This window comes from Scophthalmus maximus, chromosome 10 (assembly GCF_022379125.1).
Source record: "Scophthalmus maximus strain ysfricsl-2021 chromosome 10, ASM2237912v1, whole genome shotgun sequence".
NCBI classification, from domain to species: domain Eukaryota; kingdom Metazoa; phylum Chordata; class Actinopteri; order Pleuronectiformes; family Scophthalmidae; genus Scophthalmus; species Scophthalmus maximus.
In genome coordinates this window covers 21,535,376-21,559,124 of record NC_061524.1, presented here as the reverse complement: position 1 = coordinate 21,559,124, position 23,749 = coordinate 21,535,376, and the positions used below count along the sequence as shown (strand labels likewise).

The following is a 23,749-nucleotide window of genomic DNA, read 5'->3' as shown; positions in this document are numbered from 1 at the left end:
TGACTTCATAATTAAGTGTCACATAAACTAACACCTCCCTGAAAACACAGATGACACTCGACTTGAGAGAAGTTTTGAATTTTATTCAGTCCTGCTTTGAACACAAGGAACAGAACTGTACCAGAAAAACACACAGCAAAATAGAAAATCAACAGTTTTGCAAATGAATATTCAAACTTCACAGCTAAATTATACGAAAACATGTTAGATCTGTATTTCAATTCAAAAGAACTGTTTACTGACATTTTGTCACAACCTCAAAATACGAGTTTTTTTTCAAAATACACAACCACAGAACCTTAACCAATTAAAATTGAAACGTGATAAAGCATCAGCGTGACTGTGTTGGTTGGGGCGTGAGCTCAGAAGTGTTCTTTGGGCTCGCTGAATTTGCGTTTCTTCCTTTGCGCGGATGTGGACGGCGTTTCCTGGCTGTTGGGGATGTCATACTGAGAAACCTGACAGCAGCAGACGGAACAGATGGTTGACAAAGGTAACCCACAGTGTTTTATGAGTCTTCTGAAGCATCTGTGAAACAAACAGGTTCCCACTCGCTTTCCACTTGAATCTGCGGCAGACATGTTTTTATGTAAAAGTGGAACATTTTTCGCCAGAATTAGTTATTTGTGGACATTATTTCCACCTACAGTTAATTTTCTAACTGCTGGACATTGTTTTGAACAATTTACAGACGTGTTCAACATATATCTTTAAAATGCTGCGTAGTTACTGAAAGGATCTGGAGACGCACATCTGTCGTTCTTATTGAATAAAACATAGCGAGTCACAAGTGATTTATCTTTCACTGGCTTCTTTCATTCATATTAAATCAGGATAAGACAAGAGACTGAGAGGAACATTTTCTCACCGCTCTGTCCTTCATGACTGTCGGCTTGTTGTTCACGATTACATTTTTCTCCTACACACACGGAACACCAGAACAGTCATCAACGGGAAAGATTGCTGCACTTATGAGCTTCGCTTTTTAAACTTTCTCTGCTAAGCTTCTTTGTCACTTTCCAAATCAAGTTATCTTTAATTTCATCTACATTTTGGAAATGAAATGAAATCCTTTTCTATATGTAAACAGAAGATTCCTAAAGCCTGGCTTTGTTTTGAAAGTAGAAATTCATTTTCCGATACTAACTTCAATCCCAGTGGAGCGTTTACACTGAAGCAGCTTGGTTTAACCTGAGCAGGCTCCAACTAAAACATGCTTAAGATGTCCGACTTATCCCCTTAACAAAATAACTACAGCGGCACAGAAAAATGTAACACTGGGTCAAATTCAGCTAACTTAGTGTTTCAGTCATAGAGACATATGTTCTGATTATTGGTTTAGTATAAAACTCATAAAGAGTGTGAACGGATTACAGCGTCAGTGCAACAGGGTTTTCACTTGGTGTGTGTTAAGCCGTTAAGTGGTTGACTGACCGTGGCCGACTTGATGATCCGTCCACTCCTGGTCCTCTTCACCAGAGTGTCCACCTGAGGGGACATATGCTCCGTGATAACACCGACCCCTACTTATGCTCCAAGCGGCGCTTTGCTTTCTGCACATTGTGACGGTGATACACCCTTATTTCTTTTCAATTTCCATGGGAAAATAATTTTGACTATTTGTGTTGGAAGGCAGTTCCTTTACTTTTCCACAGCTTGAATGCATTCAATTCAATCTTTGTTTAACCCAGAGATTTAGAGAAGAATCAACCCTGTCATGTTTACTTGCTGTTGATTAGGAAAGGCTTTTCTTTTGCTTTTTAATTCCTCATCACCCATTTCCACTAGAACAATAAGGACTGGAGCTGATAGGACTTTAGTGATTGTTTCATGTGTAACTTTTAACCTCTGCTGCCTGGAATGATCTGATGTGCTACATGCTCACAATGTGTTGGCTTTGGTGTTATTACAATTCACACCTACCTCTGTAATGTCCTCACAACTCTCCATCGTCTCCTGACAGCTCATTTGCATTTCTAGAAAAAAAGAAGAAAAAAAAACATACACAATGATTTTCACGAATAATTATCACAATTTTTCATAGACTTAAATGATGTTGTTTAGCACAGACCCATAACAGTCATTATTCTATGAGGATCATCTACAGGTTGAACAGTTAATTTGATCTCTACAACTGAATTCATTTGGAGGAGTATTCTACTCTTTAGTTTTTGGCACAGTCAAAATAAAAACATAAAATATCGTCTTCATCTCCTGAACACGTGTACTGGTTCCCTACATCCAGTCAACAAACAAAGACAATCTGATCTGTGGAAAAGCTGTTTTGTTCTCTGGTGAAGTGAACTGTGTGTGTGTGTGGGGGGGGGGGGGGGGGGGGGGGGGGTACCAGTGTTATCCAAGTCTGTGTTGTCAGTGTCAGGCGTCTCCACGTCTTCAATCACATGGCTCTGAAGATTAAATACATGCTATTAGAACACTGTGATCTTACGCTGTCAACACACTGACCACACAACACGGCTTCTGATAAAAACAGGCCGACTGACACATCTGACCTGTCCCAGCGCTTGCTTTTGCAACGTCTAAGAATTTCCAAAGTTTGCAATGTGACCTCAACACGCCGCACAATCATACTTGTAAGCAGTGTTGGGCAAGTTACTCAGGAAGGGTAATAAGTAACTTATTACTTATTACTCTTTCAAAAAGTAATTATATTACCTTACTTATTACTTGATTGTAAGTAATAAGTCCTGAGGATGCTGCAATGTATCAGATGCTTTTTCCTCATACCATAATTCTGTCTGTATTATGATTTTCATTTAATATCCACTATCAGACATACGTTTTGTGTCCTTCAAACAATGAAGTTCATTTTCAGACATATGTTATACATATATATACAAGAGCAGAAGAGAGGCTGCTCTTCACTGCTGGAGTCTTCTGAAGTTGATCTTCTTACTACTCTTGCTTATTATTCAACAAATCTGTCAGTCAGTCAGTCATGTTTGTTGTTTAGGGTTAAAAAAAAGTGCAGTGTTGAATCTGGACACGCGTTACATTCAGTATTGCTACATTTTGAATAAACAACTGATCAGTGGTGTAGAGCAGGGCAGCTGGGACTCGTCAAAGTTAGACACACTGTCAATCACAACAACAGCGCTATATGTAACCCACAATTCAAAACTCTAATACCGTAATTACGCTGGTACTCTCTCCATTAAAAATGCTTATCTGTTGGCTGTAAGGAATAAAGGCGCAGTGTTCTGTACCAACGCTGTCTTGTATTAGAGTCATTACAGTATCCACTTTCCAGAATATTACTTTGATCTCAAAAGTCTTACAAAGGATGGGAAATTCTAGTTGACGGATTTATGTCGTAGCGCCGGAGAACTTTAAACCCTGCATTTTATTCTTGACCGCCGAAAAATTGGAAAAACGGTATAAAGGCAAAGCTGGCCCACAAGACTGTGTACATAATTCATTTAAGAGCGAAGGAACTACTCGTCCAATAAACCATTGCTACCGATATTTGCATCCTCCGACTCGGAGATCTGTAATTAAGAGGTACAATGGAACGCAGCAACAGTAGTCGACAAGAAGTTTGCGGGTGCAGAAAACATTTCCATGGTAACAGAGAGCTCCACCAATCAGAGACGTTGATGTTACACTTAAGGATTGTGGGAAGTGTAGTACTTCTCAATGACATGGCGAATAAAACATATTTTCCTTAAACAAGGTTGATATGGACTTCGACATTGTGGATAATAATCAAATTGCTTAATTAAGAATATGAATGGGATTTTCACTTCCAGAACCACAGCTGTTCAAAAAGCAGGCGGTCACTGTTGAGCTCTCTATAATATAGTGCTTGAATTAAGAAAATAGATAGTTCTTTTCACATAAAACATAAACATACATGCATATCTTTTCTGCATATCTTCAAACATAAACGCTGATACTGATTTGCCTGTGAAAGGCTCATATCTGCATATTTTTTGATACAAGGGAGGTGTTGCCTTGTCTTTGCTCGCATCATGATCATCACTTACATCTGACATCAGACGCCTCTACAAAGGGAAGCTGTTGCGGTATTCGAGAGGTTAGTGTGATATACGTATTCAATGATTTTGTAAGGCCCTCAAAGGATGTTGTAAAAATTGAAATGGCCCTTGATAGGAAAAAGGGTCCCTGCCCCTGATGTAGAGCAAGTGTCCTAGAAGCCGAAATAACCTGGTGTAAAAGTGGACATGGATTTGATTATAAAGTGATTTATAGTGCTACACTATAAAGTAAGTCAAAAGCACGACTGTTTATGAACAAATCATGGCTGGAATGACTTTGCCCTGCTGAGTGTAAACAAGCTTTATGTCGGGGTTGTTTGTGTGCTGACCTGTGAAAGGACGCCCTCCTCCTCCATCTTCAGAACCCACTTCTCCGTCACTTTCACGCTCTCCTCCACCTGCAGACATTTCGCAAAAAAGTGCTGACTTATTGATTAGGATGTTGATTAGGGATCAAAGCATTCAAGACAGTGAGTATCATTGGGACAACTTAAAGAGGGTGCATAATTAGAAGGAGTTGGAAAAAAAAGAGGTGAAACACGTATAAAGACGGCATTTTTCTGTCCCTCTGTCTCATGCTTCATTTCCTTCACCTGCTCCAGTCTCTGTCTCTCTGTAGTCATGTCCATCTTCAAAGTGTGGAAGGGGGTGGCCACCTCGCCCATGGTCAGTTTGACGGGCTCCCTCTCAAACTCAATGGTGTCACCGTCAGCCTCCTTGAAGCCCGGCGGCTGGTAGTCCTGAGGGGTGACTACGAAACAAACATGTCATGACTCAGAAATATGTGTAAAAACAAATGGTCCATGCAGAATGGCCGGTGTCTAGTCCTGTAAACAAAGGCAGATACTCAGAGATCAGCCCAACAGAAGCACATTGATCTTTGTGATAAACAGGCAACAAGAAAATCGAAATCAAAACTACAATGTCACTCAGTAGAGCTGGAGCCTCACCAAGGCCCAACAGTCCCCTCAAATCCAATCAAGCCACACCAAAACCTCACACAGCAGAACCTCCATGAATTATTCCCTTGAAAATACATGACAATGTCAAATAAGACATTCCTTTTTCCAGATCTACGCCAAAATGTAATGGGTCCTTTCTTGGCCTCTGTCCATCTGATCAGTAGTTATTGCGTAATCCAGCTGACAAACCAAAAAAACCACAACAAACAAACAGGGAGAGTTATTCTTGACAAATGCACCTGGGAATTTTTTGGGGAAATATCACAGACTGTATATAAAAGTGGTCGTAGTCACTCGGAAAATTAAGTCACTGCTCAAGTGTGTGAAGCCTGTATTCTCTGTACTGACCAGCAGAGGGCGACTCTATGAGAAAATGACTACATCTCACTTGATTTATAACGTCGGTAAACATTTTCCTGAGGAGTTTATGGTTCAATCTCTAGTTTCAAGTCTTCTTCAATACATGATGTCCATTTTGTATATTATGGTCCATTTACAGTCAGGTAGACCATAAAGCACCATATTTATTGGAGGGCGGACACAGCGTGATTGAAAGCTGGTCCGTCCAATCGGTGCAAGGTTGCAGGTGTAGGTTGCCGTGCTGTGTGCGAGCTCTCAGTCAGACCACGGCCCCAATTCCAGGTCCGGTTCCAGAAAAATCGTCATGTCTATGTCAAAATGACAAAACAACCGGTGACGTCATGGTGGGCGGCCACTTGGCAATTATACGCATACTATAAATTGTAATATAAAAGAATATATAAAGTATATATTTCCAGTTCAACCTATTATTGTCTCTTTTCCATACATTTTAAGAATTGTGTATTTCTGTATTGTGCAACTTTGCCATCCAATTAGGAAACTGGTTTCCTCACCTGCCCTGAAAAACTGCCCTTATACAAGACATTGAATCTTGATATCTAAAAATGTGATACAAATGCATATCTGCATATGATCAAAGCTGCAGCACTTGTGCAAAATGCTAATGTGCCCATTTCAAATCTGCCATCTACGGGTAAAATAATACAACTATGTTGAGTTGATTTGTGTTTGTGTGTGTTACCATCGTCATAGTAGGCCAGCTTCATGTTGAGGCAGACACTGTCTGGCAAAGGACCCAGGTTCTGCATCAGAGTGTAGAGCTTCCTCACCAGCAGGATGCTGGCCTTCCTCGTGTTACCACATGACATTGTCGACACTTTGCTGTTGGTGTTGCTGGAACAGAAAGGAAACAAAGACGTACTTTCAGTTGCTTTGCCAGGCAACCATTACGTTAACTGCTAAAATACATCCAAAGTCGAATTTCTATCTGTGGAAAACATATGCAGATGTTGGGCTACAGAGTGCAGTCACACTTTACAGGTGCTGAAAGCTGATGCTAGTAACACACCACCTGTTAAATGCTGCTGTTGCTCAGAGAAGCTGTAACTACAAGTCACTGAATGAAATATTTGACCTTTTCATGTCAGCCACGTCCATCATTCAAACACATTTATTGTGGCAAAGTATCATTCCACACTATAGAAATCTATTCTAAATGACCAGATATTTCCAAGTCCCCACTCATAGTACATCACCCCGCCCCCGCCCCATATCCTGCAATAATTCAGTAATAAAAAAACAGCATATTGGATTGAATTGCTTCACTCCTGTATAAATACATTTGTCCAAGTTTGAGGCAACATGTTTGTGAATTTCTGGGGTTCTGAGTTGTGTGAGTGCAAAACCAACTCAAGAGATGATTCATGCATATTGTATTTTCCTTTTGTTTGTTCCCCACAGCGGAAGGAGGTTTATTCAACATATTGTTATCTTAACTGTCAAGCACAACACACACTCCCACCTTTCAAAGTCCATGAGGGCTCCTTTTGCAGTGTACTGTATCCTGAACTGGTACAACTCTGTCACATTCTGAAAGACAAGGAGAGACAAGAGCTGTACATGAGATATATAAAAATCAGCTATTGATCTGTACAATAAAATCCACAATGGCAGGAAGAGAACCCTGCACATTACCTGGGGTTTATCTGGGTCAGTGTAGATCTAAGCAAAAAAAGGCAAACAAACAAACAAGACATCAGCATCATTAATATTTTTGGATTTCTTTAAGGGCTCATAGAAAAGGCTAAGCACTCTCAAATACCTAGTTACAGTTAAAGAGCTACAAAAACGTCCCCAAGTAAACTACTATCTATCTCAATAAAACATTCAAAAGGACCAAAACATAAGATGTCAAAGATTAGCAAGATACTCACAGACATAACAACTGTCCGGAGCTGGGGGGGGGGGGGGGGGGGGGGCACAATAACTCTGGCCACATTAGTTACAACAAGATTCAAGGAATAGTGTGAATGAGTACGTACGTTGCTGGTTATGTAAATGTCTATCTTAAATCGTCTCAACCAGGTTTACAGTATGACTTACATATTTCTGCTGGATGGCCTCAAAACATCCCTGCATCCTGGATAGATACACATACACACACACACACACAAACACACACTCTTTGCTGTGTCATCTCATCCTCCTACATTCTACCACATACAGTGATTACTGATTCACTCGGCCAGTATCATCACCTTATACAGTATGAAGCCAAGTGTTCTGGCATTTTTGTCAAAGTGCGTATGTGTGATAATATAGAGAAGCATGTGGCAGGACACAGTACTTCACCTTTAAAGCATTTACAAATAAAATTACACAAATATGATTAATTCAAACCTTTTTTTTCAAAGAATTAGGATGAATATATACAGTGAATTCACAATAGCGTATGTTTTCTTTGATTTTAGTTAAAGTAAATCATCTAAACTCAGCAACCGCTCAGTATGCCATCATTATGCACCATTTGACTCATGACATTATTAATACATTCAAATCTTGATATTTTTGGTCAAAACTATTGTAACATTAGAATCTCTCAATATCTTCCAGCACGGCCTATGTTATGACTCACCCACAGTTTGTTTCAACACGAATTATAACAGATAAAGATCGAGGGCGTGAATTTCTTTAGTGAGCCTGATCATGTTATTTACCACTGGACGATCTGACTGGCCCCGGGACAGCTGCGCACCTCTCTGAGGATCATCACTTTCTGTTCTGCGGGAGGGAATAAAAGGGGAGGTAGGAATCTTTTTTGTGTGTAAATATTTCCCAATTGTAAATAATGTGCAGACAGATAAATTTCCATGAGTAATCCCAACCATCAACATATTTGCTCCCGTAGGCTTTCTCCGGGAAAAGGCCCCGCAGGTATGTGATGCCCGACACGGCGATGGCCAGAAGCTTCTTCATAACAACCAATGACTGCTGCTCCGAGAGGACCTGATTAGGCAACAGCTGAGTATCCTGCATGGGCGAATCAAATTAATCACAAACTGAGCGGCGAGCGGCGTTTACTCATCACAGTTAACACCAGAAACCTGCACAGCCCACAGCTGCAGGTGAAGTAGTGTGACTACAACATATTTCATAACATATAAAACCCTCATGTCACAGTCGGTCTGTCTGTTTCTACACATGATGTACTGCTGTCACTCTTGAGTCAAAGATAAACAAAAGATGCAGGCAGAATATTAATAATGGTATTTCTTTTCATTATATGGTTCTTATGGTGTTCAGGAACCTAAATATTAGGTGCAGATCATCCTTTGACAAAATAAGGTTGTGGGAGATGATGCACAAAAATTAAATAACTTAAATTAGTAATTTGCAATAAAATAAAGTAAATCGGTATCAGTGTGAAGAAACCTATCTCGCCCAGCTCCAATCAATTTGAAACATGCCAAACATACAGCGAGCGTTCTCAACTGTGGCTTATGATGAATATGAGCATCTTACATCTTGTAGTCAAAATGTGAATCTGTAGACCAAGCTCTCAAATGAATGAAGTAGTAATAAAGTAGCATTACATGTGAATTATACAAAAAAACAAACAACAAGAGCCACAGAATTTGTAATAGATGAGAAGTTGTGCTCAATCTGGTCACAGTATGTACATTACAAATGAAGAGGAAACACGCAGTCAGGGTACAACGGGATCCTTTTGTCCTCGAACTGTGGCTAACTAACTAGCTCGTTAGCTTGTGTTTGCAGCATCATGACAACACTGAATGAACTGATGAACTTCAGCCATTGTTTATTTTTACCTGTGAGGTTCTCACTTGTTGTACAGTTGCCATGGCTTCGACGAGAAACCCCAAAGCAGGAGCTGGAAAGAAGACGGAGGTTTCATGTGTTCTCCAGGGTTGCCTTGGCTAGTTTGGTACCTTACTGTACGCCTGTAAACGGCTACTAGCTAGTTATCCTTCAGCCACACTAACAGTCAACTGGGCTGGTACTTACATGGCAGCAATACAATGATGGTTTGTCAAAACAGAGACACAGTACAAACAGCAGTTTAAAAAAGAAAAGAAAAAGATCTGTCAACAAGCTATAGGTGTAAACGTAAACCAACCGTTCCCGCTAATTGTTTGACTGACGGGCCGGCGGCAACAGGGTCACGACCAAGTAGCCAATCACAGAGCAGTTAGCTCACCGCAAAGACTGACAATGGCTGCGGGTGCTCTCGTTTAACCTTTTTCTTTTTTAATCTTTCGCTGATATAACATAGTGTCCGTTAAATGTTGCATTGATTTTATATCTTTATTGTTTTCCAGGTGATTTGTGTTGATGCAGCGCCCCCCCCCCCCACATCGTCCCCCAGTCTCCCATTCGTAAAATCATTGGACAACGGGCTGTCAGTCACAGAGAGTGGCGCCGTTAACGGCATCCTATTGGCTCTATGTGGTACAATGCTGCTCTCTTATTGGTTACTGTATATGTCAATCCTAAATAGACCACCCCCTTCCAATCCCTCCTTCCAGTGGTGATGTCACATCTCGTTACGCCATTTTTTTTGGTCAGGGAGCAGTCGTGTTCAGAAAGGAGGATTAGATTCAGCACAGGTACACCAAACGGCTCCTCGCACGTTCACCTCTTTTGAGTTGTCCGGCAAACGGGACACTCGCTTGCCCGTCGCACGCGCCATGTCGTCAGAAAACCTGGACTCGGACACGCAGGTGGACTACGAGGACGAAAAACAGGTGGGTTTTCTGGCCGCTGTATGGATGTTGTTGGCTAACCAGCCGAGCGTGCTAGCGAGAAGTGGCTAACGTCAGCTAGCACGAGTGAAGTGGTTGCAGTGTGCACGGCGCTGCACCAAGGCAGCGGGGGCAGGGCCGGGCAGGGCCGGGCCGGGCATGGGGGGGTCCTGGAAGAGGGGAGCTGCAAACGGCCTTTATCGCTGCTGTCACAACACAGAGCCCCTTGCCTGTGTTGTCACTTTGTTTGGTCTCTTGCCTTGTGTCATTGGCTGGCGAGAACACAGCAGCTCGGCCCCCATTGGTCTGTCCCCATTGGGGGTCGGGGGGGTCTCAAACTTTTCATGTCCCCCCCCCCCCCCCCCCGAAAAGTGATAACATGATGATGTCACTCTGAACACCTTGACCTAGTGGGGGGGAAAAAAACCTGGACCGGAAACAACAAGCCGCTCACTCTTTGGACTGACTTGCGCTTCCTGCTGGTCGTGTGCATCACGTGACAGTGACGGCAGCTGCAGGGGTGACGTGCACACAGTCCCAACACCTGGATCCACACACGTTGTTACCTGTGGCTCAGATTTTGCTTTGGTTGCCTCGAGTTTGTTTGCACGTTGCCAGCAGAAAGGGGGAAATAAAAGTCATGACATACTAAGCACCTCTTGTGGGCATGATTTGCCAAAAAAAATTAAACAATCGTCACACTGTAAAGGACAGTGAGTGAAAGTAAAACAGGAGTTTTCTGCTGGCAGGTATTTTCCAAAAGGGATGAGGGAGAAAACATATTTTGTAATTGTTTTTAAGGATCCAACTAACGATTATTTTCATAATCGACTAATCGGTCGATTATTTTCTTGATTTATCAATTAGTCGCTTGGTCCATAAAAGGTCATAAAATTGTGAAAACTTAAGATGGTGTTTCCCAAACCCCCAACATTATGTTTTGTTTTGTTCACCCAAGATATTCAGTTAACTGCCACAGAGGAGCAAATAAACAATTAGTACATATACATAATATTCACATTTAATAAGCTGAAATCATAGAACTTTGGCTTTTTTCCCACAAAAACTACTTCAAGCGATTAATGATCAATTAATTGATGAGCTGTTGCAGCTATAAATGTTATGTTTTGATATTTCAGACATCTAAATTGTTGTATAAATTTGTGACAACATGCACACAAGCCCTTAATAGGGTGTTTGAAATCCAAACTTTTTTCCACAAACCTCTTGATTTCATGCACAATGTTGGATGTGTACATGCATAAACCTGCATTAATTGGTAATTATGTGAACTGCTTTGACACGCTCCAGTTTTGTTTCACTGCAAAACTAATTCTGTGGAAACGAAGTAGGGTCACCTCAAACCCACTGGCCCCAAAACATGGCACCAATTTAACCCACACAACTTCATTTAGAATTGTCACCACTATTCCAATGCTTAGGAATAGTGGTGCTTAGGAATAAAATTAAAAATGTGTCATGAAGATTCATTTCTAAAATGAAGCTTCGGATACATTTGGATTTAGCAGTCCTGTTGAATACACTGTATCTATACAGTTAAAGGATGTGGGAGAAATTTTCAAGTCAAACTTTGAAGCTCCCTAAAGGTATTTATTTTATTTTATTTTCACAGAAACGTTATTAAACTGTTGAACAGTGTTCACAAAAAACTGTGTTGTTGGAATTGAAGTGGGGGTCAAACTGCGTTGGGGTCAAACACACTAGCTCCTAAATTTTTTCGTCAAGGATCCAAGTGAATCAGCACACTGGCTTCCACGTGCCCCATTTCCTCCCGGGGGAATCTGTTCCTCTTGTGTCCTCCTGAGTCACATTTTATCCCTGGCCCAGCAAGCTGTGAAGGCCGAGTGCCCTGTCTTGTCTGCATAGTGGAAGTAGGTCTGCGCTGCTGTCTTGCTGCTCGCTCCCAGTGTATGTGCGGGAGTGTATGAATCAAATGCCCTTTGGAGTTTGTGTGCAATAGTCCCGTATGCACTGTACACACATTATTTCAGGAGTTAATTACCTGACAAGGACTTGGAACGACGATGTCTGACCGTGTCTGACCAGTTTTGCTGGTGTTCGTCAGTGGCAACGACACACCCGTAAGCCCCTCCTATTGTCAGACGGTGTTGTCAAGTTATTGTTACTTGACCTCAATTCCCAGCAAGTTTCTAGTAAACACATAACAACCTAACCAACTAGCATGGTACTGAGTAGAGCGCAGCGCTCCACCAAGGCCCAACAGTCCTTCGATTCAATCCAGCCTCATAGCTGAGACAACCATAACAATGTGAATCATGAAATCATAATGGAACATGCACTCATAGATATCGGTCCCCTTAAGTATGCTTGTTTTTTGTTTTTTTCATCCAAGATCCAAGAATTATTCTCTGGGTAATCGTCCTCTCCATCTCGTGATTTAAAAATTCCAGGATTCGCCCGTTTGTCCAAATCCGCACAGAGATGTGAAGGGGCAGTAAGCGATTAAGGAGAAAGCTTGTCTGTCTATGTTGTTGTTGTTGATGATTTTACTGTACGTGCATGCGAGACGGACGCACTGACCACGAGGGCAAAACCCCTAAGTCTCTCTTGTGCATCTCTTAAGGTATCAGGGAGTGATGTGTGGTCCGGTCTGCACCAGTTTTTTGTTTTAAATTTACAGAGCCTGGGCTGAGCCGAAATCCCGGAATTTTTTAGCAAACACAGAACCGACAGCTTCAGTTCCCACAACAGTTTTCCAATAGCAGTTTAACCTTTGGTGTTTTTGTGGAGCCAGCATCAATATTAGTGCCTGTCTCAACACCAGCTGTTCCAGTCGTGCGTACAGGTGTTTGACTTTTTGAAAGACCCCTGTTTAATGGTCGTTTGTTCTCATCTCTGCAGGACTCCCAGGAGAAGAATGCAAACCCGGTGAAGGCGGAGGAGGCCAAGCTGAAGGCCAAGTACCCCGGCTTGAACCACAAGCCCGGCGGTTCAGACTTCCTCATGAAGAGACTACAGAAAGGGGTAGGCGCATTATGGTGTCTCTTTCTTATCCCCACAGAAGACACATGTCTGTGTGAAACCCCTGAACTGTAAATAGGAGATGTATTCTCCTCTCTGTATTTGTTTTTACATCCAAAATATTACACTGATACAAATAATGTTTAAACTGTATCAGTGATTGTGTATGTCTTGTATTTTATTTTTGGTTTATATTTTGGGAGTGGTTTTCATATCAGTCATAACTGGCCTCTATCACACCCCACACATACTTTCATATTTCATTTATGTTATTTGAAATAGGGCTGCAACTAATGATTATTTTCATAATCGTTTAATCTGTCGATTATTTTCTCGATTAATCGAATAGTTGTTTGGTACATGAAATGTCATAAAATGGTGAAAAATGTTGATCACGTTTGCCAAAACCTCAAGATGGTGTTTGTTTCGTCCACACACCAAAGATAATTAGTTTACTGTCACAGCGGGGCAAAGAAAACAGAAAATATTCACATAAAAGAAGCTGAAATCAGAGAATTTTGATTCCCCACAAAAACTACTTGAACCGATTAATTGATTATCAAAATATTTGGCGATTCATTTAGAGATTGATTATTAATCGCTTAACTGTTGCAGCTCTAGTTTGAAATAAACTAAAATAAATAACTTCAAACAAAACTTTAAAAAATGTTTGGGCTATCTGACTCAACCTCTAATCCTTCACTGTCAGTGAAAAATCCACTTGTAAAACATAAAGCCCAGCTCCGGGCTACATTCCATTCCTCTGGAATTGTTTTCTCAGATAACTGACCTGATGTAGATGTTTGTAGCTCGGGTTTTACTGCAGAGAATGTCAATCTAAAATATGAGAGATAAACACGTGTCCCTCAAAACCACAGGTTTCAATCTTGAGGCACCATCGGTGTCGTCCATTCAACAATCCTATAGTAGTAAAAATCCATTGAAGCAGGGAGAAAACTAATTTCTCTACCGACCCAATCTCAGCCACACCCATAGCATGTGAAATATAACATCCTGTTTTGATGGATTGTTTTTATTGGTAATTTGTACAGCAGGGCAAAGCACACAGAAGCATCAGTCGCTCTCCTCTCTCACTTTTCCTCGACTGGGGGGAAAAAAAACTGTTGCTCTCTCCACCTACACGTTCTGTATATGCTACAGAGAACCTCCACCTCTGGAGACTGCTGAAAGTCATTCTGGGAAATCACTGACTCAAGGTGGGAGTATTCGAGGCAGGCAGAGGGTGGAAATTGCGGTACTTCATCATGAGATAACTCCCCGAATGAAAGTCATCCGAGAATGATGATATCGAGCTCAGTCAGAGGATCTGAGAGTGGGCTCTTCGGATTTTGGGTGATTGAATGAGTGCAACGCAATTCTCAAAAAAAAAAAATCAACAAAAAAGAAAACTAAATTGAAAATTGAAAAACAAGCCATTTTTTCTTTTGGTTGGTCAAAAGGGGATGAGCGAAATGTCTCAGGGAAAAAAACATAACTGCAGAAAAACTCAGTTGCATATTTCAGGTAGAAAAATCATCAAGCTATGGCACTGTTGGCGCCCTAGATGAGAATTGAGAAAAGAAAATACAATGACCAAAACCTACACGCAACATAAAATGCAGCACTAAAAGCTTTAAAAGTGTAAAATTAAAGAAAATGTGTGTTGATGATGTTGTGGTGTCGTCCGCCATCTTTGGAATCCCAGGATTTTCATGCAAGTCCGTCCATAACTTTTTGAGCAATCGTGTTTACAAACAGACAAACCAAATTGCACTTTTCACTGACTAATGTTGTTCTGATGAAAGCACACCTCGCCTCTCGTCTCTCTCCTCACACAGCAAAAGTACTTTGACTCGGGCGACTACAACATGGCCAAAGCCAAGATGAAGAACAAGCAGCTCCCCGTGGCGGGACCAGACAAGAACCTGGTGACCGGCGACCACATTCCCACACCGCAGGACCTGCCCCAGAGGAAGTCCTCCTTGGTGACGAGCAAGCTAGCCGGCTAACCTTCGCCATGCCAGAAGCACCCTCACCCTTCCCCTGGGGCTCCCGGCAAAGGTCCCTCCTCCTTCTCACCCGTGTCCCGATATGTTCCCTCCTCCCCTCTCCCCTCTCCTCGCTTCCCTTTTCACCCCCGGGCACCACTTGGCTTTAACATATCGAGCAGAGTTGTATAAGTTAAAACTCCATTTGCTTGTATGTGGGTGGGGCGGGGTGGGAGGTCGCAGCCTTCTCTGCCTTCCCACCATGCACAGCTCTGCCCCCTCTGCGCACTCTGCTCTGCCGCCTCCCTTATGTCTTGGTTTTCGTTGTTCCAAGATGCAACACAGTAGGTGTGTGTCATCGGGCAGGGGTCGGACTGGGTGAGTTAATGCACTTTGTATTCTGTAAAGTTTTTGTTCTTTTTTTTTGCATCCTGAATGACACCAAAATAATGTGTGTGGGAAAGAACCATGATCGCCGCGTGTTCTTTAATCTTCATGTTCCCCGTCTAAGCTGGTGGCCACATTTGACGGGAGCTATTGGAAAATGTATGTGAATAATTGCTTGCAAACCAAATCTGTGAGGGCAGCTGCCTGGATATAAGAGTTGTCGAGCATTTACCTACACCATGTTGTGTAATGGGCGGGGTCTACTCTCATCTCATCCCTCGTTCACCTTGCGTCGAACAAAACCGGAGGTCATCTGCTACAACTCAGCCAAAAAGGGATTTGTAACGCCACCTTTTTATTTCTCTCTCTGCTCGTGTTGCTTTAATTCTCGACTCCCTTTGCTCCTGTTCTCTCTGAATATGCTGCATGATTGTAACAAAAAAAAAGGAAATTTAACATGATTTTAAAGGGAGTGGAGCTTAATGATGGGAAGCATCAAAACAAACTCACGGAGCCCTGAAATGTCCACAGTCACACTTCCTTCCTTCTTTCCCTCCTTCCCCCTTCCTTCTTTTTCCCTTTTTGCTGTCCTGACAATCCATGTGCACACACTTGTTGGCGGCCCAGGGCAAGAGCCAGCTGAGTATATCCTCGTATGATCCGCTGCCGATCTCTGACTTCAGTCTTAGGTTGGTTAACGTTGAGTTGCATCAAGATGTGTGTTTACTATGAGCCTAAAAAAGATTTGTGGGGGATAGAAGCACCCTGCGTAGAGTATATGCTTCTTTAAATATTACTCCAACTAGCACGTCATTTGTGATCGGCTCAGCGCTTTGAGGACTGGAGCAGCGAGTCGACTCACTTGGGATTACAGCCTGGGATTTCTGGCATGGAAATTCTGCGCTTTACCAACTGAGCCAAATTTCACACTGCAGCTGTCCGGCTCAGATACTGCGAATGCACGTCTGTCCAATGCGTACATTACGTCTAATCATCTGGCTCCTCGTCGTGGTGTGATGAAGCAGACTTGCTAGGCGACCTGGTCAGGCTCACACGGAGATTAAAACAGTGACGTGACCGCCGTCCAGACGTCTCACTTTCCCCCCTCATCTTTGAATCGCAGATCCAAATGCCACTGCGTGTTAATACTTCCACCTGTCCGCCATATCCCATCACAGAAGTCATATAGAAAAAGACAAAAGTAACCGCAGTCGTAGCCTTCTTGATGTTTCCCCGCAGCGGCGCATGCAGGTTTTCAGACATTTGGGAGCGATCAAAGGAATAACTTATTCTAGCTGCTTGTTATACATGAAAAATGGACGTTGGTTTCTCATTTTTCTCCGGGAGATTGTTTTGTCAACATGTTAACACTTTAAGAATATATATCATATCCAGACTCAGTGGTTCACTTGACATGTTTGCCCCCAATTCACATTCTGAAACACTAACTTATATTAAAGATTACATCTACTTTACTTTCCTCAAAACCCTATCTGGAGTGTAGACCTTCCTCTACTATCAGCACCCCTGAGAACCATGTTCGCAGACTGGTGTGTGTCAGGAGTGGTGAACGGCAACCCGACAACCACAGGTGTCAGCCCAGCACCCGGCGACCTCAATGTGAGCTTTAAATGGGACGTTGCATGCTTGCAAGATGTGCTCACTTGCAAAGCAAAAGAGATTGTATAACACATGGTGCAAGGGGGGGAACGTGTGAGTCCCACCTGTCGATGCAGTTCAACCTCTGAAACAGGTCACGGGAGCGATCACCATATCTGCAGACACGTTCAAGAATCTGAAAAACTGGAGCCGGGCGCTCGCTGCGAATCAGCCTCTGTGTAATAATTCTGATTCAGGGAACCTTCACAAATGCACACACTCCACCACGTAGATGAGGCGACCGGCTGCACGCACCGCCACATTTTTTTTTTTTAATGTGTCAAATTTGCAGTGGGCAAACGAGAAGTGACCTGTACGTATGTGCGTGTCGCGTTGTCGTGCAAATGCGCTGCTTCTCTCTGCTCCAGCCGTTGTAAATAGACCCACCTGCTCTTCACTCTGTCAGAGCCTGAGCTGTTCCTGATTTAATGGTTCCTCTCCTTTTCCGTTTAACACTACTTCTGCTCTATCTTAGCATATTGCAGAGGCTATGTGAATCTGTATCACATGAAAATATGTGTAAATGCTGCTGATTCAGTCAAAGACAAATCTAAAAAGCGACGCCCTGTAACGAACACCTGTCCTCTTGGTTCTACCAGTTAGACTCTTCCTCCTACCACCCAAGTATCTCTGTCGGAGTCCTGCAGCTCCATTCACCGTCAGACTGCTGTACTCTACATTTATAAGATGCATTTTTTGAATTTAATTCAACTTTTGATCTGGCCAGAGTTTATAATCTGGATGTCACTTTGATCAACAAGAGCAGACCATTTGGCGTCGTACCTACAAGTTTCCTGCTTTTACAATTAAGGTCGCTAAAAGAGATGGGTGGTTAAGCTACGACATGTTCTAACGGTGGACAGGGGTTCTTGAATGTTACTTGAGTTCAACGAGAGGAAAAGAAGGGTATGTTTGTTTTAAAACCCACCACAAAGGGTGTCTCTCGTTCAGATTCGATAAACATGTGCCAGAATGTATAAAGAAATGACAGGCTGTGCTCTGAAGTACTTCTGTACTGCTTTTACCTTCAACCGTTTTCTTGTTGTTTTGCAAGTAAATGTTTCTTCTTTTGTTTTCTGTTTTTTCTTGTGTTCTGTAATTGCATAATTAGTATATTTCATCGTGGCCCAAGATAACTGCAGGGAAATCAGAGGCACCCTTGCTTCCAAGAAAAAGAAAAATCAACTTAAGGGTTAACAGGAAAATAAAGAGGATAAATGGAGAACAAAGGAATGGTTTTAAGAATTCAAAAAATACAGGAATACTTGGAATGTTTCAGTTGTGTGGGAGTAGGTGAAAGGATTTTTGTCAGTATTTGAAATAAAGTTTTACATTAATAACATTTCCTTGTTGGTTACTTTTCATTGATGTGAAGTTTACCACTGATTGTTGGAGTACAACCTCCCACGGACCACAAGGGGGAAGCAGTGTTATTCATTTCAAACATGTGGCCCCATGTTGAGGACAAAGTTCACGGTGTTCCCAACATGGAAAACAAAGGATGGAAATGTATAATCAGTGTATGAAAAGAACCACTGGATAAATATCTCACAGGCTATGTTGACAAGAACCCTGTTGTCTTTTAAACAGAGGAACAGTGTCAGTACAGCGTCAGATGATAATGTAAAGGGTTTTATACACAAATGTAGGGTTAGAAACAATACAATTCACTGCAGTGAAAATGAATAACATGGCAAGTTTTAGTCAGGCAGTTAAAGTGTTAATTGATATAGATTAAAACTAGATGTAGATTAAATGACTACATGTGAGACACCATAACAACTGAGTCAGAATCGGCATTATTGGGCGAGCATGTGTGAACATACAAGGTGATTCAGTCAGGTTTCCTCTCACAGTGAACTTACACAGAGTAGACTACGAGAAAAAAAAACAGAGCCAAACAATATCAACAAACATTCAGCTACTATGTACAGATATAAACATATATAGAAAAAGTGTATACATATATATGTATATATATATATATATGAATGTATATATATGTATATATATTTAAAGAATGTATATACATATATTTAAAGATTGTATATATATGTATATATTCAAAGAATTGATATATACATGTATATGTATATTTAAAAAAGTTGTAGGAAGACAGATCACTATATATACACGAGGTAGAATACTGGAATAAATATTGAATAATTTAAAAATATAAGGTGGACTGCACTTATATTTACACACCAAAAAAAAAGTTAAGTTAACTATTGATTTAACCCACTTCAGAATCTACTATAGGATTAATATTTTTTTAGCCTTCCTTTAACTATTTAAAAAAAAATATGAGCGATACAGAATTCTACCTGAACTATTTAAAAAAAAATATGAGCGATACAGAATTCTACCTGACAACAGCGATGAACTTAATTCTAATTGGGTGGATTTTTTCATCAAATGGGATCAAAGCCCTTTCAAAGCCTCCTTTGATCCTTAAATTCCATATGATGTCAGATGAGAGCTCACACTGTCCCTTCAACCACGAGCACGACAGAGTTGAGACGACAGCTGACGATAATCTGAGAGAAACTACAATCTGAGAGAAACTGCACGAAATATCATCCAGGTGAACAGACACACACACACACACGCAGTTATTGTTATCACATATTACTTGTTTATTTTCCTCCTCAAATTGTTGAGGAGGCCCTGCCTTCCCTGACGAGCCGCGACTTCCCCCTTCGTATCGGTCAATGTGTTATATTCTTAGAGCGTTTTGCATATTGCTATTTATTAACATTCTTCAATGTCGATGTCAGGGAAAAATACAAATTGAAAGTTTGATTCACAGTTGTCTATATTTCGAGCTCCAGAGCGTTCGTGAAAATTCCTACTCTTTTGTTTTTTTCCAAACGTCCTAAACATCAAAGCCAAACGCGGTGACGTAGGTGTGTGACGCAGCCCGGATGTTGCGCATCTTGTATAAGTACAACCTTCACTTCCGTTCCGCCGCATCTCCACCATGTACAATCGGTGAACGTCAGGGAACGCGCTAGCATTTAGTTTAAATCAGGCTAGCTTAAAAAACAAAAAAACAAAAAAAACAATCTTGGAGTTTAATTTTAACGGACACAGTCGAGAAGTAAATCCCCGAAGCTAACGAATCACCATGAATATCATTCCTTCCACAAAGCGGGCCGCCTTCAACGTTACGACCGGAGTCATGGGCTGCCTCATTCTTCCTCAAAATGGAGTCGTGGAGGGAGCGATGCACTACGGCTCAGGAAATTCCTTGCCGCAGATCGCCGTGGGCTCCGTGATCGACTCCCGCGGCGGGAACGTCGGCGCCGGGGACGCCCCGAAGCGGCCCAAGAACCTCCAGGTCTCCGCAACGAAGGCGTACGCGGCCAAGAGCTGCCGGGAGGACGGCGGCGGCGGCGGCGACGTCGGCGGCGGCTCTCTGCCCTCCACCCCGGAGTCGGACGGCGAGCACGACGTCTCCGGTTGTCCGGCGGCGGACGAGGCGCTGGACAGCTTCACCAGGGAACTCATTAGCCAGTTCCTGAGAGACTATGTCGCGCGCACGGACCCGCGGTGGACCGACAGCAAAGCGCTGTCCACGATGAAGAGAGTGGTGGACCGACTGGTGGAGAAGCACAGATACGCATACAACGGTGAGTGACCGACCGACCGTGTGCGTGCGGGTTTCAAAGCTAACGGCTGCAGCTACAGGCCAAACGTAAGGCCACTCACAGCCACTCACAGCGGACTCCCGTGTTTGGAAACTGCTGCTTAGGACTGTTGGCTCTGTTTTTACTCTCACAATACGTTCAAGGAAATAGTTGATTAGTGGAGGAGTACATTGAGTTGATATTCTCATAGAATTGTCCCCCACAAATGGGACAACTTTGAGATTGCTTTTAGCAATGACAAGTGCTCTTTAAATGAAATGTATTATTGTTATTATTATTATTATTAAAAAAGAAAGATGTCAACATCCACTTGTACCTGGTTGCAATGGAGGAGTACATTGAGGTGATATTCTCATAGAATTGTCCCCCACAAATGGGACAACTTTGAGATTGCTTTTAGCAATGAAAAGTGCTCAAAAAATGAAATGTATTATTGTTATTATTATTATTATAAAAAAGATGCATTTCTGACTACAGTTTATTTTTCTTCCAGGTATGATGAATAGACTGTCCTTGGACAACAGAAGGGACGATGTGACGTTTGTCGGCGCCGTAGCCAGGAGCCTCTTCGGGGACGGCAACACAAACTGGGGCCGCGTCTCCAGCCTGGTGGCGTTCGGGGCCGTGGTGAGTCAGCACCTGAAGGAGACGGGCAGGGGGAACTGCGTGGAGCTCGTCGGGCAGGAGATCTCCACATACCTGCTGACGGACCAGCGAGACTGGCTGGTGAAAAACAACTCCTGGGTAAGTTATGACTAATGGCTGAGTGACAGGGTGTAGCAGGGGGAACAATGTGGTTGCATAACTGCCCTCGTTGTGCAACAAAGCCTGTGTCCACTGAACAGGCCTTTGCTCCTGTCCTTACATCCACCCGCTCCAGCATTTTCACCTGATGTTCTTTTTTTATTCCTTTTGTTTCCAGGAGGGCTTTGTGGAATTTTTCCGAGTAGCAGACCCAGAGACGACAATGAGGAACACACTGATTGGCCTTGCTGGATTTGCTGGTGTTGGGGCGACACTGGCCCTGTTGATCAGGTGAATTTGGACTCTCGTCACAACTTGTTCCGAAATGCTGGATGCCTCTTCGTGCAACAACTTCAACTCCATGGGGTTTTTGGACTTGATAAAGATGGAAATGAACGCTTGACGTGACCTGAAACGATAAGATGATCACACCCGTGGTTGCTCTTATCTTCTCTGGGGCTCTTTTCCACCCTCACCCCCGCAAAATACGAACACTTTTCCCCTGTTGATTAAAAGGAATGTACTTTCACACTCAGCAGTCAACTTTCAGTTCAAAGAATTTTATTTTTCTAATAAATGTAACATGATTCTATGCAAGTTGAAATGGTAATGGGAAGTTAGTTGACATTTCTTTAAATCTCCTTGATTTTTTCTCCCTTTTTTTTTCTTTTTTATGTTTACATGTTCCTAATTAAATAATAGTTCCCTGGCTGTAAGGGTGTTAGTGTGCCAGGCCCATGCCAAATGCAGGAAGGAAAAGATGCATTTTTTCCCCCCCACGTCAAGCAGTCACAGAGCCCCTTTCCATAGAGCCCGTTCATAACCCCTGGATTGTTTGTGTGGAGGCCTCAACCATGTGAAGGGAGGAGGATGTGAATCAGCATGAGTGTCGCTCTGTTTCCTTGTCAGCCACATGCTGGACTTGTGGCTGTGCAACAGCCTGGAAAGTTGTTTTTTTTTTAGTCTGTTGCAAGGAACGAACAAGGACTGAGCTGGAAACGCAGATTGTGCTGTTCGACTGCACCAGAGCTGACAGAAAGTGGACAATGATTATTAGTTCAGATCCAGTTTAAGCTAACATCTGTATAGATTGATACAATTAAACAAAACAGACATGATTAACACGACTTAATCTTTTTGATACACTTGCTTTTAAGGGATTTCTTTTTCTTCAGAGGCTTGAGACTGAGGTTGCTTCAATGTTCTGTTCTGCTCCTGTTTTGCTGAAATGAGCCAACCTTCACTCAAACTAAACTCAACACCTTTGCACAAATTAAACTCAACACCTTCGCATTTGTCAACCTTTGATGTTTGTTCACACAACAACCCGAGACGGAGCAATGGCAGGCATTTCCTAGAAATTTGAAGTTGTGGCAGGCAACGCCCACACTGCACTGAGGTCTGGCTGCATCTGGCAGTTTTGCGAGTTAACCGGTAGCGTGTTGGTATCTGCAAATTTCTGGTGCACAACAGCCGACTGCTCCGGCATCGGCTAGATTGTGAAACTGGGGTAACAAGCGGTTCACAACATCCTCTGTTGCATAACATTGTCTTCTTCCTGTGTTGAGAATGTTTCTAGCTGCATAGAAACTGGTGACTCAATTAAATATATATTGAATTGGTATTTAATGTTTACAGAGGGTTTTTTTTCTTGGATGGAAAATTCACAGTTCCATACAGACAAGGATCTCCTTTTTTAAAAACAAACTTAATGACTAATATTTTTTTCACTCCGTCGACTGAGCCTCCCCTGAAATTTGTTACAGAATCGTTTTTACTGCCAAGTAAGGTCTCGCATCCAAGGAATTTGCTTTGGTGACTGGTGCATGTCAAACATAGTCAAAAAAAAATACGTGTAGACCCTCGGGGATGCTTGCCTCCCACTATGAAGACCACTGATAGACCGTATGGAGCCTGAAGCAGGGGGAATCCTTGGTGATGATTTGTGGCTGCGCCCTTGTTTGTTCAGATCCCCCCGGTTGTCGGGGGTTACAGGCCAAACACGGCCCTAGTCGAGGTCTTGGGAGGAAATGGAGTAGAGCGTCTCCATGGGGACGATCCACAGCAGACCTCCCCTTGCGGCTAATGATGTTAGCCACCACCTTGGTTACCCCTGCACAGTTCAATGTGAATAACACTCCGCTACACAATGGGGACTTGAGGATGAGGCAATTTCATAGAGCAGTTTTCACCATACCCAAGTGGATTTTGGATGGGGGGTGCAGAAAAAAGAACTGCAGTGTCTTGGGGCTA

At 42.5% G+C, this 23,749-nt stretch overlaps 3 protein-coding genes across 9 annotated transcripts; 2 read left to right on the top strand and 1 right to left on the bottom strand.

The window, feature by feature from the left end:
* Positions 1–62: 62 nt before the first annotated feature.
* hormad1 (HORMA domain containing 1) lies at positions 63–9,573 on the bottom strand. Of its 6 annotated transcripts, none has more exons than XM_035609289.2 (16): positions 9,441–9,573; positions 9,133–9,194; positions 8,188–8,332; positions 8,020–8,083; positions 7,406–7,442; positions 7,237–7,257; positions 6,998–7,024; positions 6,825–6,892; positions 6,045–6,196; positions 4,613–4,770; positions 4,349–4,417; positions 2,348–2,408; positions 1,924–1,976; positions 1,435–1,488; positions 869–919; positions 63–458 (listed from the first exon to the last, which is right to left on the bottom strand). In XM_035609289.2, exons 2-16 carry the CDS (start codon positions 9,163–9,165, stop codon positions 363–365), a joined length of 1,089 nt encoding a protein of 362 aa, XP_035465182.2. In that variant the 5' UTR covers positions 9,166–9,194; positions 9,441–9,573; the 3' UTR covers positions 63–362. The 6 variants fall into 6 exon arrangements, with proteins under 6 accessions (XP_035465182.2, XP_047191288.1, XP_035465178.2 ...); XM_047335332.1 differs by having other exon boundaries at positions 9,522–9,545; XM_035609285.2 differs by having other exon boundaries at positions 9,329–9,488.
* A 261-nt stretch (positions 9,574–9,834) lies between these two features.
* On the top strand, positions 9,835–18,444 carry ensab (endosulfine alpha b). The gene is made up of 3 exons (XM_035609292.2): positions 9,835–10,068; positions 12,949–13,071; positions 14,907–18,444. The coding sequence occupies exons 1-3, from the start codon at positions 10,012–10,014 to the stop codon at positions 15,075–15,077; spliced, it is 351 nt and encodes a 116-aa protein (XP_035465185.1). The 5' UTR covers positions 9,835–10,011; the 3' UTR covers positions 15,078–18,444.
* Positions 18,445–19,536: 1,092 nt separating this feature from the next.
* mcl1b (MCL1 apoptosis regulator, BCL2 family member b) lies at positions 19,537–22,797 on the top strand. Of its 2 annotated transcripts, XM_035609291.2 has the most exons (4): positions 19,537–19,686; positions 20,254–20,734; positions 21,246–21,496; positions 21,675–22,797. In XM_035609291.2, the coding sequence occupies exons 2-4, from the start codon at positions 20,284–20,286 to the stop codon at positions 21,789–21,791; spliced, it is 819 nt and encodes a 272-aa protein (XP_035465184.2). In that variant the 5' UTR covers positions 19,537–19,686; positions 20,254–20,283; the 3' UTR covers positions 21,792–22,797. The 2 variants fall into 2 exon arrangements, with proteins under 2 accessions (XP_035465184.2, XP_035465183.2); XM_035609290.2 differs by lacking the exon at positions 19,537–19,686 and having other exon boundaries at positions 20,061–20,734.
* Positions 22,798–23,749: the final 952 nt, after the last annotated feature.

Bases quoted from the DNA above. Each gene is read 5' to 3' on its own strand.
- hormad1 (XM_035609289.2), bottom strand. From the start codon at position 9,165: ATGGCAACTGTACAACAAGTGAGAACCTCACAG. The intron at 7,025-7,236 runs GTGAGTATCTTG...TTTTTTGCTTAG, and splicing joins TCCGGACAGTTGTTATGTCT to ATCTACACTGACCCAGATAA. The intron at 2,409-4,348 runs GTCAGCACACAA...TTTAATCTTCAG, and splicing joins AGGAGGGCGTCCTTTCACAG to AGCCATGTGATTGAAGACGT.
- mcl1b (XM_035609290.2), top strand. From the start codon at position 20,230: ATGAATATCATTCCTTCCACAAAGCGGGCCGCCTTCAACGTTACGACC. The intron at 20,735-21,245 runs GTGAGTGACCGA...TTTTTCTTCCAG, and splicing joins GCACAGATACGCATACAACG to GTATGATGAATAGACTGTCC. The intron at 21,497-21,674 runs GTAAGTTATGAC...TTTTGTTTCCAG, and splicing joins TGGTGAAAAACAACTCCTGG to GAGGGCTTTGTGGAATTTTT.
- ensab (XM_035609292.2), top strand. From the start codon at position 10,012: ATGTCGTCAGAAAACCTGGACTCGGACACGCAGGTGGACTACGAGGAC. The intron at 10,069-12,948 runs GTGGGTTTTCTG...TCATCTCTGCAG, and splicing joins ACTACGAGGACGAAAAACAG to GACTCCCAGGAGAAGAATGC. The intron at 13,072-14,906 runs GTAGGCGCATTA...CTCCTCACACAG, and splicing joins TGAAGAGACTACAGAAAGGG to CAAAAGTACTTTGACTCGGG.